At 30.2% G+C, this 18,038-nt stretch overlaps 1 protein-coding gene across 1 annotated transcript; it reads left to right on the forward strand.

Moving 5' to 3' along the window:
* Positions 1 to 5,249: 5,249 nt before the first annotated feature.
* On the forward strand, positions 5,250 to 9,054 carry LOC114417774. The gene is made up of 5 exons (XM_028382839.1): positions 5,250 to 5,640; positions 7,825 to 7,878; positions 8,229 to 8,291; positions 8,381 to 8,449; positions 8,659 to 9,054. Exons 1-5 carry the CDS (start codon positions 5,365 to 5,367, stop codon positions 8,920 to 8,922), a joined length of 726 nt encoding a protein of 241 aa, XP_028238640.1. The 5' UTR covers positions 5,250 to 5,364; the 3' UTR covers positions 8,923 to 9,054.
* The last annotated feature ends 8,984 nt before the right edge of the window (positions 9,055 to 18,038 follow it).

Genomic DNA, 18,038 nt, shown 5'->3' on the forward strand with positions numbered 1-18,038 from the left:
TGGATAAAAGAATAAAACTAATCATATAGAATATTAAAAGCGTGTTTAATTTTTTTTCACTTTAAAATCAACTATTTTTTTTTAAACTTTTTAAGAGTTTTTCTAAAACAAACAAATCATAATAATAACATTAATGTCTTTAGTTTAAGTTAAAATAATCCGTGTATTGTAAATAATAAATTACCTATTTTAATTTAAACATAATTTGTAATTAAAAAACTTGTAAAATAATCAATATATTATGATTTAGTACATATGTATTAAACTAAATTTTAATTTATTAATAATATTTTTTTAAAATGAAAATGGAATACATAAATAAGAAACGGGATGTTGCTAGGTGCACCCAACAATTATATGAATGGGTCATATTGCCCTTATAATAAAATATTTTAAAAAAGCTTAATGTTTTTCTTCTTTCGCCTTCTGCCATTATCGCTTGTTGCTCAAGTTTTTTGGTGTGTTTGCTGTGTCTGTCGTCGAGGTTAGTATTTTGTATCTCACCTCCCTTTTTATCTGCTAGTATAATGTAGTTTAGGGTGGTTTTAGGGTAGGAGACGAAGAGCTTTTTGGTCTGGGAATCCATTGGAGAGAGAGGTAGGAGACAAAGAGCTTTTTGGAACACGAAAGAACGTTCTTCCGTACACCTTTGGGTGTGAAAATTGTTTATACAGAAGAAAGTTCTTTCGTATGGTCTCACGGAAGAAGTCCTTCCGTATGAACATACGGAATAACCTTATTCCGTAACACAGCTTTCACCAAAGATATATTAGTATGTCGTTGTTGCGTGCAATGAAAGCCAAACTTATTATTTAAGATGCTCCTATTTTGTCTGGTCACATTCATAGAAAAAAAACTTGAGTATATGTCTATTAATCTGTTCACCTGAACTGCAACAAAACAAGTAAAGAATGTGATTAATAACCTGAACTCGATCAAGGCTTGCCTCAGCAAATAGAAGCAAATCATATGGCTAGTTACTTCTTTAAAATGAGACAGCTTCGTTATGTCTTATCTGACATATGGCTAGTTACTTCTTTAAAATGCTTTAAAGAAATAGTAGAAGTATGAAAAAATCAAAATTCAACTTTAATTCCTTCATGGTAATTGCCGTTAATTAGCCTCTTAACCTTTTGTAGGTGCTCATGATTTATGAAATGTTGTCTATGGCTTTTGAACCTCATCAAAATATATGGATGTGACATGTCTATAATTTTTAACCAAATTGAGAGCTTTTAGTTCTTGTGTGATGCTATATAAACATGGTGAGAACAGCCAAAGCATAATAAGCTGGCACCCAAGAATCCTTCTTCCATTAACAATCATATCCACTCTTTAATTGTTCACAACAATCTTCCCATTAAACCTCGCAAACACCGTGAAAAGCATGATTGGAACAAAATTTAACAGTAGCCCAAAATACATATTTTATATATATATATATATAATATTTATAAATGTTTTTACAAGATGCACAACATACTGATAGTCATGATTATACCAAAAAACACAATTTACATAAACTATGCAGATTACAATAATGAAATCATCCAAGGGTATCTTCTGTCCTTATTTAAAATATTTTATATTATATTCATTAACTGGTAGACAAAACATGAAACAGAATCATCCATATCAAAATTCTCTATACATCGAACTATCATACGTCTATTGATCTGAACAATCAACATGGCTTTCATTCACACCACATTGTTGTTCATCATCAAAATCTATATCTAATTCTCCATACATCAAACTATCATACGTTCATTGATCTTCGTCCATCTTAACGAAAACTCAAAAAAAAGTTGTGCATCATCCACAACTTCATCCAAACTATAACTATCCACTCATTCAACATTTTAACAATCCATTGATTAAATATTTTACGACCTAATTTTTATCAATTAATTCAACATTTTACTACCAAATTTCGACATCGTAACTACCTACCTAAATAAATTGTCAAATATATACATGATACAAAAAAATACCAACTAATTAAATATTTTGTTACCTATTTTCATAATTATTACTACACAAATAAACTCACAAAAATCAAATAATTCATTTTACTACCTAATTTTCTTGACTAATTCAACATTTAACTACCTAATTTGAACATCATAACTACCTAAATAAAACCTACCAACTAATTTAATATATATTCTACATACTTTATAAATCTATCCCAATTTAAAATATTAACATTTAATCTTAAAAAAAAAACAAAAAAAATACTTCATACGGAAGAAGTTTATCCGTGGATTTCTTAGGATTTCTTACGGAAGAACTTCTTCCGGAGGAATCCTACGGAGGAACTTCTTCTGTGGTTTCCTTACGGAAGAAGTTCTTCCGTAGTTGTTGATTCTTCCGTATAGGATCCACGAAGGAACTTCTTCCGTAGTTGTTGACGAACAGCTACGGAAGAACTTCTTTCATAACGGTCATACGAAAGAACTTCTTCCATAGTTGTTCATTACCTACTACATAAGAACTTCTTCCGTATGGGCTCCACAGAAGAAGTTCCTCCATAGGATTCCTACAGAAGAACTTCTTCCATAATGACAAAATTATACATATGGAATAAGTTCTTCCGTAAGTATACATTTTGCATTATGGAAGAAGTTCTTCCATATGAATCCTACTTCTTCCGTATGTTCAAAATTCTCACAAAAATCTTCTTCCATAACAAGCTAAAGGAAGAACACTTCATCGATCACAAAAAAATATACGAAACACCCCATACCTCGGTCGAGTCGAATTGAAAACAACACGTTCCAAGTACACAGCAACACTAACCCTCCAACAGCTTCAAAAAACCCCACTTTAACATAGCAACGAGACCACACCGAAAAAATGACACTTAAACGATAAGCTAGTAGGGACCACAGGAAAAAAACGCAAAAAAACAAAGCGGAAAACGTAAGCGAGGAGGGACCATAGCTTTCCTTTAAAAGAAAATAACCATAGGGGCAAAATGAGAATATTAAAAAATTATTGGGTGCACCAACAATGTTGCTGGTGCACCTAGCAACACCCTAAGAAACGCCACATAAGACAAGGCAGCATGAGGCAGTGCGGCGCAAACCTAGGCATGTCAGTAACAAAGACACTGTAAACTCGAAATTGGCTTATCTGCTGTCATTTTTCCAGCTTTTCATGTGTTGTCCACATAGTTGTGTTAATATTTAATTTTGTTAATATTTAATTTTGTGATTCAATTTTAGTTTTGTGTGATTTTCAAGGGACAACACAGGGACAACTGGAAAAGGGACAACAGAGAAGTCAGGTCCCTATAAACCCCCTCATTCCATGCTTTTCAATGCATCCATCCTACACTACAATACAATATTTAGACTTATTCTTATAAAATTAGTTTGTCTATTTTGACTTTTATCTCATACTTTGAGTAATAATTATTTTAATTTTTATAATTATAGTTTGTTTTACATAAAATTTTGTATCGTTAACCTATTAGTCTGTTAGTTCATATAGAAAGAAAAAAAATAGTTATATAATTTTTTTAATATAAAATATATTTTTAAGTAGACTAACATAGATAGACTTTCATTCTTGTATGGTATATTAGATTTATAAGTTTAGAATTTTATTATTGAGAAAAATTATTGTAATGTATTATATATATGTTTTTTTATAATATTTAATAAATGATAATTAAATGTAGTGATTAAATGTATTTGAAATAATATTTTTTTATAAGAGGAGTACTAACAATACATTCTTTAACATACTCTCTCTTATTAGTTAAAATATATTGAAAACTACAAGATCAGAAGAAAGATTATTAAATAAGTTGTGAGACCTACTTAATTTTATGATTTTTAATTAATTTTAATCAATAAAAAATGTGTTTAAAAAATATGCTAAAGAATATAATCCTAACATTTCTCTTTTTATAATTAATTAAAATACGGACAAAAAAATATAAATATGGATACATAGGTATGTAGTAGACAAGAGTTCAAATATTAAAATTACTTTTAATCTATATTTAAATATTTCTCTTATAAAATACAAATCTAAAGACAACTATCATATATAGTATCATATTCAAACTATACCAATTATAATCCCTGCCGATATAAAAAAAAAAAAAATGATCCCTACCACTTATTAAGTTGCCAATATCTTGTAAGACAAACCGGATCGGATAACATGGATATCCATGTTTCGTAAAGATTGTTCAAGTGCATTTGCAACTTAAAACGTTTATACCCAAAATAGTATTGTTAGATTGGATCTAAACTCAGACCTTATTCCATAATTCTAATTTGTTCTTGTAATTTTAAATAATAAGATATATCATCACATGTACCTACTACAAATCTAAATCTACAATGTATCACTCTTTATTCATACAAACCCAACACATAGTTTAGTAAAGTTCATAAAGATGAGATTGACAATATTTGAAAAACAAATTATTATAGGAAGTCTTTATTACATAATTAATCAGTATTTGTTCTCTCTCATGGTAACAGAAGTTATTTCTGTAATTCTTTCGATCTTGGAAATTACCATTGAAATGTGCAGAAAAGAATAAGATATCAAATGCGTGTTTTCTTTTTCATTTTAAAATTAAATATTTATTTTTAAATTTTTAAGAAATTTTCTAAAACAAATAATAATAATAATAATAATAATAATAATAATAATAGTAATAATAAATATTTTAAATTTAAATTAAACTAAACATGATATACAAATATGATTTGTTTATTGTGTAACATGATTAATAAATAACTTTCTTCTCAAACATGTAATTAAAAATTCAAATATCTGATTTGCTAAAAAAAATATCTATTAGACATATAAATCCTTTAAACTAATCTCATTATTTTGAAAATTTTATCCTTAATTTTTAATTTGCAATAATTTGAGTTCTAGAAAAAATTATTAACTAATAAAAAATATATTATCTCACAATAATGAGATTAATTATTACAAATGATATAATAATTTTATTAATAAATAATATATAAGTATAAATATTTCTGTAAACACTTATTATACTTAGAGGAATGTCTTCATACTAGTATGACTTATTACCCCATTCTCATGTAATCTTGACATAAAAACAAATTAAAATGATTTAATTGAGGAAAGAAGTAATTGATAAACGCTTTGACTTGATTAGTTATTAATGATGTTTGTTTGAAAGTGATGGAAAAAGTAAAGAATTGGGACGTGAGACAAGGCAGCAACCCCCACCCTAGTAGGTTTATTTGTTTGTCAACAACAAAGACACCATCCTCTTCATTTCACTCTTCTCAACATTTGCACCATCGCACAACATTTTCTTCTTCGCTCCCTCGCTCAACCAACTCTTCTGCCATTATCATGTCTAAGGTCAACGACCAATGGGTTACAATGGTCATGGCCGACGACACCCTCGTCGCCAACCAGCTCCTCCTCCTCCGCCGCCACCACCACCACCACCGACCCTCCGTCATCCGCCGCTGGGTCCACCGCCAGCGCCGCACCCCAAGGCTCCCCATCAGCGGCGCCCGGGACACCCCCACCACTCCCCTCACCTGGACCACCGCCACCTCCATCGACGGCTACGAGGGCCACACTCGCAAAACCGCAACAACCCATCCCTCAGCAGCATCTAAGGTGAGTCCTTTCTTTCTTTCTTTCTTCGCTTCGGTTATTTTTACGGTTACCACCACTAGGAAACTCTCTTTTCTGTTTTCTTCACTCTCCCTCTCACACTTTCGACTCTTCCTTCTGATTCCATCCAAAAATTACCATTCACAATTTGTCATTACATTTGTTTTACACTTTTACCCAACACCCCTCTGATCGCCGCCTACCATCTCCGCCGTGAACGCCTTCCGTAACTTCCGTTCCGTTCCCTTCTCGCGTTTTTTCCTCGCCGCTTCTCTCTCGGAAATTACCGTAATTGCCCTTCACCCCAAGACATTTTTTTGTTATTGTAAATTATAATATTAAATTCTTTTATTTTTTATTATATATATTTTTCTAGTTTGGAATTTCTTATCCTTAATTAAAAACGTCAGAATATTTTTTTTAGCGTTTTATTAAGCAAAAAAGATTTTATATAAAAGTAATTTAATTTATTATAATTATTTGTTAGAAGGATGTGTCCTAAATGTTTGCCGGAATTAATACATTTACAACAAGAACGGCGGCGAACGAGGATCAGGGGCAGTTTCGTAATATCCGACTTGTACCCGTTTGCTTTTCGGGTGGCGTGTACTATGGTGGTGTTGTGTCGTGTTATTAGTGGTGTTGTGTTGTGAGGTTATGCACAACATAGTTCACTGTGATCTTCCTCACTGCAACTCTTCTGTTTCCTTCATTCATAATTCCCTGACAACGGATGAAAGTACAAACACCAAATCTACATTAAATTATATTTTTCGATGAGTTTGTTTGATTTTAATGTATAATTAAAATAAAACTAATTGTTTAGTTTATTCACAACGATCGACGAACACTTAATGCTGATAATATTAATTTGATCGTAAAATATTAAATGTTTTTAATTATTTAATAGCTAATATTAAATAATTTTATATTTTAATGTAATATCTGATAAGTGGTACCTTCCTTAATAAAAATATTATATTCTATTATACTCCCTCCTATTGATATTTAATATTTTGTAATCAAATCAATTTATCCTCATTTGATTTAGAGTTGCTTCACTTGTTTGATTAAGAGTAATTAATATTTAGTTTTTAATAATTAAAGATATTCGACAGAAAATAGAAATATACAGCATTAAATATTCTTCAATTAATGCGACACACACTAACATCATTGTAATTCCGGGTAGTGGTTGGTTATTGGTTGTGCATGTTTTTTTAACTTGCCCTGGTATTTCAAAGGATAATATGGTCTTTTTCCGACCTGATAACAGTGGAATCCAAAAAGTGAGAATCTTTGGTTAAATTTTTTGATATATTTTATTCCCGATTCATACGAAGTAGCTTTGCTTTTACTTCTTTTTTTCTTCCTCCAGAATGAATGAGTAAAAGGCTAATAGTGAAGAACTGAATATGTGATGGAATGCAACCAAACCACGTACAAAGGATAATGAAGTTGGAGAAAAAGTGCACTAGGCTGAGACTATTTTTTAGCTCCCATATTTGTCACCAAATTAATGATGCCAGTGTCGAGATGTTTCTTTCAATAAAAGTCATGTTAATTTTTTTTTAACACTAGTCTTCATATGATTTTTTTAAATTCTCACTAATACCTAGTTGTACGTGCGGTAGAATGAGCGATGTGTTTATTTTAGAAACGATGGGAGCTTATGACTTATATACTTACTGTAAGAGTCGTGGGAATTACGATAGCAGAGTAGTGTCTATATATATATATATATAATTAGATTCTTTAAAAATTATATTTATATTTATAATTACGATACAGTTTGGTACGGGTGGGAATTATATTTATAATTAGATTAGTCTATTTTGGAGTTAAATTCTTTCTTCAATCTTCAGTAATTTCTTGAAAGAATTTTTAAAAATTAACTCTTTAATTAAACATTACTAAATGTGACTAAATGCATGCTATTCATTAGTAAGAAGGGATAAACAGTGTGTGTAGTTAGTTTTAAACTGAATAATTGCATATTGTATAGTTCTATTTGTTAAAGGAGGAAAATGTCTAATATTCACCCAATTCTTAATGTATAGTTTTTTTATTTATTTAATAATTTGAATAGTAATATGCCTATAGGATCAAATCATCATGTTCTTTTGGTGTTTCTAAGAGTTTGGTTGTGATGAATGTCTAAGCTCTTCTATATTTGGTGCCTTGCAGGCTGTGGATGAAAGTGAATCTGCGGCTGATAAAAGAATGGCAAGGAAGAAAAGAGTAAGTATAAACTTTTCTATAGATGGAACATGTATATGTATTTTTATACTTAGTTGCTAATGATCAATGCAAGTAGTAAAAAAAAAAAAAAAACAGAAGTGAGTTATAATATTAATTATCAGCAAACAAAATTATATCATAAATAGTTAATTGATTTTGTACAGCCTTTGTTTCAGTTGTTTCTTAGAATTGCAATGAAAAACGCAAATTATTTCATCTTATTTAGTATGGTAAAAGATGAAATGTTTTGTCTTTGTTTGTGCATGTGAGTTTATGAGGTTGTGTTGTGTCTCCAATATGAGCTTAATGTCTTAAATTCCTAATTCTTTTAACTTGTATCTCGTTTGCAGATTCTGCGTGATCTTCAACGGGAGCACACGCTTAAATTACATGAAAATGAGGATTTAAGAAATGTACGAGTTGCATTAATTTTCACTTTACATGTATATATAGAGAGAGACATCTTTCTTATTGTTTGTTTTTGTTTTGAAATCGTAAGCAGAAACTTGCAGCCGTTAATCTCACAATTGATAAAAAAAGAGCCACTGCCAAAAATATAAAGAAAATAAAGGTAACTCTTGTTATTTTACCCCTTTTTTAAGACCCGTTATTTTCGTATTTGACACGACCAAACCTACGTAGTACTATCTGATCTAATCTAAGTCTTTTACATTAGCAAGTTGGAAAATTCTGTTTATCTTTACTACTTGAACTGAATAATTACAGACACAATTATGTGATATATTAGAACCTAATTATGCGGTTGAACTCTCATAACAGCTTGGTATCAAGTCAAGAGGGACCTTGGAAATTGCACAAGCTATTCTTAACCCACCTAAGTCTGTGGAAGCTCAATGCGATACACCTAACTTAGGCTCAGAAAAAACAGTCGAGGACCAGATTCTGGAGCCTGTGTGTTCTGCTGCAAATGTTCCCTCCAACAAACGAGAGATTGGTGCCGGGAAACGTCCATTGTTGCTGCCTGATCTAAATCAACCACCAGAGGAGTATTTGAATACGGAATTTCTTGGATTCAGCCAATGAAAAATATTTGACAAACATATATTTAGATTAGTGATAGTTGTTTGCTATACACATAACATATCAGCAGTAACTTAGGTTATGCTAATGTACATGTAGGTGGTAAACCGTTCACTTTCCCCTCAGTCAAAATCATCGGAAACTATTTTTTAATTATTGATGGTACTAGTTTCATTCTTTCTGATACTGGTTTTCTACACTGTCCATACATTCTTTAGGCCAATTTTCTGTTGGATCTTTAGCCTGGGAAGAATTTTACCCGATGCAATAAATTAATAAATAAGCCTATGCATAATCAGTTAAAAAAAAAATCTTTTTGTCAAAAACTAGTATGCATTTTGAGCTTCATACCAATTTTCGGAATTGATACTTCTCTTTCCTTTGCATAAAGTCTTTTGGTGTATATATATATATATGATAATTATTTTCAGATCTTTTATGCCCTCTCTTCCATTTGAATCCTGTCTCCCAATATTCAGTTAAGAAAAAAAAATGATACATAACCATCTCTTTACATCAAATACATTATTGACAGTTATAATTTATCCTCATTTTCTATTTTCTATTACATTATAGATTATTTTTTCACTTAGGCTTCTCTCTTTTCTCACTACTTGTCTCTTCGTTTTCTCTCTATTATGTTATATTACTTATTATACCTACACCTCTGTTTTCTCACTATTTGTCTTTCCTCATTTTCTCTTCCTATTGCATTATATTATCTATCATACTTAGATATGTTTGTGTCAGCGTTTGAAACTTCTCCAACTTACTGTTGGAGTAAAAATACAAATGAGATATTTCTTCTAACACACTTTCAACATATGTTTAGGGGGTTACAAACAAAAATTCAAACTGATACTTACACTTCTCTCTTTTCTTTTCTTTTCTCATTATTTGTCTCTCTAAGCGTCAAGTAAAGTGTGGGTTTCTAACATCATTTTCCAAAAAATATAATGGATTCTCTTTTCTTGGGATCTCATGTTTGCTTATATTTTTTGCCGGTATTTCATAGCTAGGTAACACAAAGAGTGGTAGCAAATTTGGAATATCTTGGCCCAATCACACCCTTCTGCGTGAGCTTTATATGACCCATACCTTGACTTACTAGATGGCATTGACAGTTTTGTCACGGAGCTATATTGTTCCCTGAACGTTACTGCGTTAGTGGATTTTCCCACATTCCGGTTGATCTTAACTATATATGAGTACGTGAGGCTTGGACTCACCCTTTGAAATTTGCTACTTAGTTGACAAAGCAGCGTTGATACTTATAACAAATCCGAAGATCCTCTCATCATGGTGAACATAAAAGATTTGAGTTGAGTCATAATGATAGTCCTTAAAAAACACTACATTGATATAAAAACACAAAATGCTGAATTAATTAGCCTTTTATTCTTTTAGAAATAAAAAATATGGATATGTGAACACGTGCAAAATATATACACTTAATTGATATTCTTTATTTTTTTGTCACATTGTTTTTTATATCTATATTTCTTCTTCTTCTATTTCTTTTTATTTCTAATTAAGGGTTAGTTCAATAAAATAAAAATAAAAATGAATTGAAATGAAATTTTTGAATTAGAAATTAGAATGTAAAAATGTAATCCTTCATCTTATTTTATTGTTTATTTCATTTCTTCTAGTTCTCTTTCATGGCAAAAGAATAAATCTTAGTATCTAATAACATACAAGTATTAATATATTATTTTCTAAACAAAAGTTATATTTTTCATATTTGAGTGTGACTAACCTTCAACCTTTTAAGGATCGAGTAAATAGTGTTTTTCTCTCATTATATTTATAAATTTTATCTTTATTTTGTCAACAAAACAAATGTCAACAATCAACAATTTTGATGGAGTGCAATGTTGATACACTACAAGAAAAGCGTTGATTTTCGAGGGAATATAACTGGCGGATCTAAATCTGTGGGAATGTTATAATTACTCACGGATTGTTCCGATGGACATTTGTCCGTCAAAATTATTGTCATTTTTGACGGAATATGATATGTGAGAAATATGAATTATTTTTTATGAATTTTTAAATTATTTATTTGTGACAGAAATTTTCCAATGAATAAATACTTGTTGGAAAAGTTAGTATCACCCACAGAGAATTTCAACGGATGTTTTCTCTGTAATAAAATTCGTCGGGAAAAAAAGGATCCATGAAATGTTATTAAACACACGTGATAATAAAAAATGACTCATTAAATAGTTAAATACATAAGCAAAATTTAATGTTTAATGCTGTTAAATATATATATATATATATATATATATATATATATATGCTTATTATTGATTAAAAAGGTTTTTAAGATATATTTAAAAAGGAAAAATTAAATATGTATTAATATAATGTATAAAAATTCAGATAAATTCATAAATATGTATAAGAATTTATTTTTTAATTTGCAATGTTAACTATAATTTTAAATAAATTACATAAATTATTTAATCTATATATATATATATATATATATATATATATATATATATATATATATGAATTTAAGTCCTCCCTTGATTCAACTATTTGGTTTTTTTGACTATCCTAAATGTTATTACTTAATATTAAAGAAATATTTTTTCTCATAATTAAGTTAATCTTTTAGAAAAGATGACTGCAAAAAGTTGTAAAAATATAATAGAAAACAAATATATATATACTAATTTATTTTTACCTTCTTTATCCTTTTAATTTTTATTGTTTCTAGGCCAAATCACTTGCAAGGCCTATGTCAATCTATTTAGATAATTAATATGTTGGGCTTATAAATAAAGTTTATTACGCCTAATACACCATAAAGATGTAACCATATTTAGATAATTAATATGTTGGGCTTATAAATAAAGTTTATTACGCCTAATACACCATAAAGATGTAACCATATGAAAATATTAACATGGTTAATTTTAAAAAGTTAACTATATTAGACTAGATCAAGCAGAAAAAAGACAAGCTAGACCAGCCTAAAAAAAAGGCTTTGATAGATGATTAGCATATTTATTATCAAAATAAATTTCGACTACTTGGTTTAAGTATTCACAATGGATTGATTTGGTGCCGCCACCATTGTAGGTTTTGTTGTTCCTTTGAGATTTGTTTTGAAATATTAAAAAAATGCTTACGTTGCTATATTTTCTTAGAACTATAATAATTTTTTTGGTGATTCTCTGTTCTGATTATTATTGTTTGTTGGTTTTTCTTTCATATTTTCATCAACCGAAAATCAATGCAGTGTAGTCTTCATAAATAAATTAATATTTATAAAATCTACCAATTTATAAGTAAGTTCTCAATGATTCTTATTTATTATTTTTTTACTATTTTTTTTTTAAATTCATGTATGTGTTTAAAAATATCATTAGTAATGCACTTTATTCAAATTTTAGTTTCTCAAAATAAGAATGATCGTTATTTTTTTTTCTTTTTTACTATCTTTTTTATTTTGATCTTTCGTGCTTGTGCATGATTTGAGACATCAATAGTAATGTACTTCATTTCAATCCCTTTTTTCACTTCTTTTATATTGTTGGTTTCTATTTACTGATTTTTTTTCTCCATTTTTTTGAATAACCTTTTATAATTTCATCTTAAATTTGCATGTGAATTAAGTGTTATGTAACAAAAACATAGATTTAGTTTTTCAATTAAAATTTTATTTAATTTGCACTTTTAGATGTGAGGCTTCTATATTTCTTATACCACATGCTTCTTTTTGCAATTTCATGGCTCAAGTTGCCATAAAATTTTCAGTGTTTCCTATACCAACATTGAAATATATTCAGTGTCTCCTATACCAACATTTTTTTCTCTTCATATAGAGGTTGGTGATGTGGAAACCTGAGCATAGGGATAGGATTAGGATAAATTTTCACACTAAAGTCTCTCATTGATTGTCTAATGTGTTTAGTGATGCTCGAAAGACTTGTAAGAAGTCAAGATGGTTTGTGGAATCGTCTGTTAGCACATTGGAATATAGAAGCTTAACGTGCAAAGTCTGCACAAGTCGCAATAAATCGTGCTTCTGAGTGCATGGTGAATACATTAAACTTGTTTAATATTTCTTTATAACTTAATATTTTAATATTGCATGTTTATTATTTACCATAAATGTTTTTTTTTGCAAGCAACGTAATTTGGTCGTTCTATACATATTGATGAGGTCTTTTAGTAGGCCCTTATAAGAAAGGATACTTGTGAATTTGTTGATAAAAGATCTAGGAGAACATATAAGTTTTTTAGTTATTTTTTTCTTCATTTTATTCATATTACTATGTTATTGAAAGTTGTCTTTGCATGAATAATAGGAAGAATTTCAAACAATATTTTCTCAAGCTAAGTCTGAGGCTGCATCATCTGTTATGGAATAAAAAACTAGCCCTTTTGACCTTGCTTTGGAGGAGAGTATTAGGTCTAGGGATTGGGCTAAAACTATTGGTGGAAAGACCAAGGGACAACTCTATAGGGATAGAGACCTTGTTCGTGATTATCAAGGTGGAGATAGTAGCCTCACGCAAAAAAGAAAAGCATCAAGTAGTTGCTCACTTGATTTAGAAGAGATTATCTAGGTGAGACAACGACTTTCACAAAGTGGGGAAGAGATTCGTCGAACGAGGGAGGAAAATGAGTGGTTGAGTCGTTAATTTTAACTACAATTTCAATAGTTTCAATCAATTTCCATGCAATTCTTACCACTGACGCACAAAATTTCTTTAAACAAAACCAACGACAAAATAACCACTAAGACTAGCAAAATGATCTATAGGAGCAACAATAGGAAAACCAGCCGCAACCATACTCTCCAGATTATGATATTTAGTAGATTGTACAAAAAAAACTTAATATTACTTATCTTTTTTATGAATGTTGTTTTAAAATTGTGGTGTGCTTTAATTTAAGAATGACTTGTTAAAGACAATTATATAGGATTAATTTGTACGACAATAACTTTTTAATTGAATTATAATAAAAATTATACTCTTTTAAATTTTTTATTGATTTGTATATGTGTGTCATACCCCATTTTTGACCCGTTTCTATTTCTTTTTTCTCGTCTTTTAAGCCGGAAATTTCCATCATTTCAGATGAAATTTCGGCAGGGAGGTATTTTAAAATACCTCATTTTTGTTTTGAAGACGACCCCTCTTTTATTTATTTATTTATCTTTTTTTATTATTATTCTTAGTTATTATTTTCTTCTTTTTTTCCTTTTATTAAGTGTTTTTATTATTTCCGTTTTTTATTAATATCTTTATTAGTATCTTCTTTTCGTTTTTTTTTTGTTTTTTTTATTTTATTTTATTTTATTTTTATTTTGCTGTTTTATATTTTGTTTTTTTTTCCTTTCCTTTTTTTTTCTTTTTTCTTTTCGGTTTTTTGGTCCAGGCCCAGAGGGGTGCCTCGTTTTTTCACCCTAATTCTGCCCTTTAAATGCTGCATTAATTACTGTGCGTGTCAGAGGAGTGAATACGGACAGTCAAAGCGCCGGAACAGCTAAGCCACCACCAGCCTCCCTCAGCGCCACCCTCCTCCTCCGTGAACCACCACCATCGGCCAAGCCTACATCAGATCCGCTACCCAACACCACCAACCACAAGCACTGCGTCAAACACCCAACACCACCAACACAGCCTCCCTTAGGCCACCACCCACCACCGTACAAATCAACCACAAAAAAAAACCAACAGAATCAAAATCCGACACACATTCAACACCACAGATTCGTATTCCATAACCACAAATCACACGATTCGTACCCCAATCATCACACAGACCACGGAAACCGAACCGGCATAAACCAAAATAATACGAATCCAGAACCATACACTACACGGCCCTAACTCACCAGTCACCAACCCAAAGCCGTTTCAGCCCAGCCAAACACGAAGGAAAAGGGTAGGATCCTGTCCGTTTTGAGTTTAGATCTAGGCTTGCCGCGTTGAGTTTTTCGAAAACGAACCTCAGATTCATAACGAGTGAGTGAAGAGGGTTCGAGAGGTTTTAAAAAAGAGGGGGGGCTTGAGTTACTCCGGCACGGTGGCGCCGCCAGCGGCCGCCGCGCCGGGGAATGTTCATGGCCGCAGGGAACTTCGGAAGGGAAGAAAGAGAAGAGAGAAAAAGAAGAAGAGAGAGAAAGAGTTTTAAAAAAATGAAAGAAAACCGGCCTCAAGCCCTTATATAGAGGCTGGACCGGTTCGGTTTTTTCCTTGAACCAAACTGGTCCGGTTCTCCCCTTCTGGCCCAGTGGACTCATCTCCGGCCCGCCTTCTTTTTTTTTTTCTCTTCTTCTTCTCTTTCGGATTCCTACTCTCACCCCCCCTCTTCCTTACTGCACCTTTTTTTTTTCTTTTTTTTTTACGCACCATATTTATTTATTTTATGTCTTGCATTTTTTATTTTATGCATCATATTTAATTTTATGCCTCGCATTTTTATTTTCTTTATTCACTTTCCAGTACCATATCTATTTTACGTCTTGCATTTTATTTTCCAGTATCATATTTATTTTTTGTCTTGCACTTTTATTTTCTTTATTTTATGTACCCTATTTATTTTTGCCTTGCATTTTTATTTTTATGTCTCGCATTCTTTTTTTAGTATCATATTTATTTTCTGTATTGCATTTTTATTTTCGTTTTATTTTATTTTCAACATCATACTTATTTTATGTCTTGCATTTTTTTATTTTATTTTGTTTATTTTTTATTTTATGCATCATATTTACTTTATGTCTTGCATTTTTTATTTATTTTTAGCATCATGTTTATTTTATGACTTGCATTTTTATTTTCATTTTTTTTTATTTATTTCCAGCATTATATTTATTTTTATGTCTTGCATTTTATTTTCTTTATTTATTTTATGCACCATATGTATTTATTGTTTTGTATTTCATGCATTTTATTATTTCTTCTAGCATATTTATTTTAATGCATTTGCCATTTTTATTTATTATTGCCAATTAGAATGTATCTAGGTCCAATGTAAATAAAAATAAAAAAAATGAGAATCTGCACCGACACTCACATTTATTTTTATGTTTTCCGCCGAGGACGATCATGTGATTTGAACCATATCCGAGGAAAAGGACCCTCACTTGATCCAACGTCATTTTAAGGGATCCGGCGCGTTTAGACTTATCTTTACATAACTAAAAAAAAAAAAAAAAAAGTCAAAACCCAAAAACTTTCCATAATCAAAATTTCAAAAAAAGGGGTCAATCTTTATTCTTTCTTTCTTAATCAAATCTTTAATCAATCTTTAATCAATCAAACTTTTTTTTTTTTTTTTAATTTAAAATCAATCGAACTCACTTCTTTTATTTCTTCTATGCCTTTTCGGCCTCTTATCTTGCCTAAACTCTTCTTTTTCGAACTTTAAAATCAATCAAAACCAACCACTCGACTTTCTACCCCGAACTACATGATTTTGATCCCATTCGGGTATGTAGGCAAAAGACTTTGTCTTTCCAAATCAATAAAAATAAACAAAAAACTTTTTTCTCCTTTCTTTTAAACCTATCTCTTTAAATCTTTTCACACTTAAGCATTTATTTCCAAACAAATAATCAATTTAGCATAAAGATAAAATAAGCAAGAGGTTCCTATAGAGTACTATAGACGTTTAGGGTGCTAGTACCTTCCCTTTGCGTAACCAACCCCCGGACCTTTTGATCTCTTAAAAACTAGGGTTTTTCGAGCTTTCTCCCTTTTCTTCGGAAAAATAAAAGATCGGTGGTGATCTTAAAAATTGTGAGTCAACGCTAATCAATAGCTTGATATCCAAAAATCACCGCGACAATGTGGTCATCATAGAATATTAATTTGTAGTACCATATAATATATAATAACCGGTTAATATTTTAAATATATAAAAAATATCAGTGAGCAAATTACTGATGGATAATCCATCGATAATGTGTAAAATAATTAATGCATTCGTTGTCTGTTTCCGACGGATAATCCGCCGGTAATAGTATCGACGGATATTCTATTGGAAAACATAGTTACACTATTACATCATTACTATCGGATAATCCGTCATAAACAAATGGCAGCATCACCGGCGAATTATCCATCAGAAACAACAAATATCATTATCGATCAATAATCTATCGGAACTTTCTAAAGGATACCTTCCATCGGTTATTTCTGACAAATAAGTTTAACAAAATTTGAGCTCACTTGTTTATAAAGATGAATAAAAGGTATTTGAAATGTATTTGATAAACTCATATTTTAAGGTATTACATTAGTGGTATTAGAGCAATTTGTCCTATTAAGACTGAGCTGCAGACTTGTCCATGTTTGTGTTATGTGCTCTTACATTTTTGTGGAGACAAGAATGTTAGATAAATGATTGTGACTTTTTGAGTAAGGAATTATTTGTGTTTGTTGATGTGTGTACACATTAAATGGTGCATAATAACAAGTTGTTCGTGCCAGTATATTCTTGCATTGGTTACTATGGTAACAATTCGGTATTAGTTAATATATGTATGGATTTGAGATGTGATGTCATTAAAAGATATACAACATCTTAAGGATGGTAAAAATTCGGTATTATTTAATATATGTTGTCATAAAATAATATGGCACGTTGATATTTTTTTTGTATGTACAATGGTCACACTAAGGTTCAAATCTAGTGGGTTTGATGCAGATATAATTCATTTATAATAAAATCTCATTAATTAATTTTTTTGAAATATTATTTTTTATCTATGTTATTTTGTTTTTACATATTTGTTATGCAGATAGAATACAATAAAGACTTATGAAAATATTAATAAACTTAAACAACACATTCAATGAGTTAAATATAAGTGGTGGTGTAATTAAATTGACCAATGTGTAAATGCTTCATCATAATTTTATTTGATAAATGATAGTTGAAAAAGAAAAGGTCAACAATGTAACAATTAAAAGTACATAGCAACAAATCACTTTATTTACGTAAAAATCAAATTAGATGCAAATGTAATTAAGAATATATAGAGGACCCATTTATTAGCCACTAAACAAAAAGTTATCCAAGAGAGGAATTGTGTTACATTGATTTTAATTGCTTGAGATAAAAAAATGTAGTTAACACTAGAG

The sequence above is a fragment of the Glycine soja genome, chromosome 7 (genome assembly GCF_004193775.1).
Source record: "Glycine soja cultivar W05 chromosome 7, ASM419377v2, whole genome shotgun sequence".
Lineage (NCBI taxonomy): Eukaryota > Viridiplantae > Streptophyta > Magnoliopsida > Fabales > Fabaceae > Glycine > Glycine soja.

What these genes read in the sequence shown, in the direction of transcription:
- LOC114417774 (XM_028382839.1), top strand. Translation starts at nt 5,365, where the DNA reads ATGTCTAAGGTCAACGACCAATGGGTTACAATGGTCATGGCCGACGAC. An exon ending in ATCCCTCAGCAGCATCTAAG is followed by an intron (nt 5,641 to 7,824) that starts GTGAGTCCTTTC and finishes GGTGCCTTGCAG; the next exon opens with GCTGTGGATGAAAGTGAATC. An exon ending in AAAATATAAAGAAAATAAAG is followed by an intron (nt 8,450 to 8,658) that starts GTAACTCTTGTT and finishes CTCTCATAACAG; the next exon opens with CTTGGTATCAAGTCAAGAGG.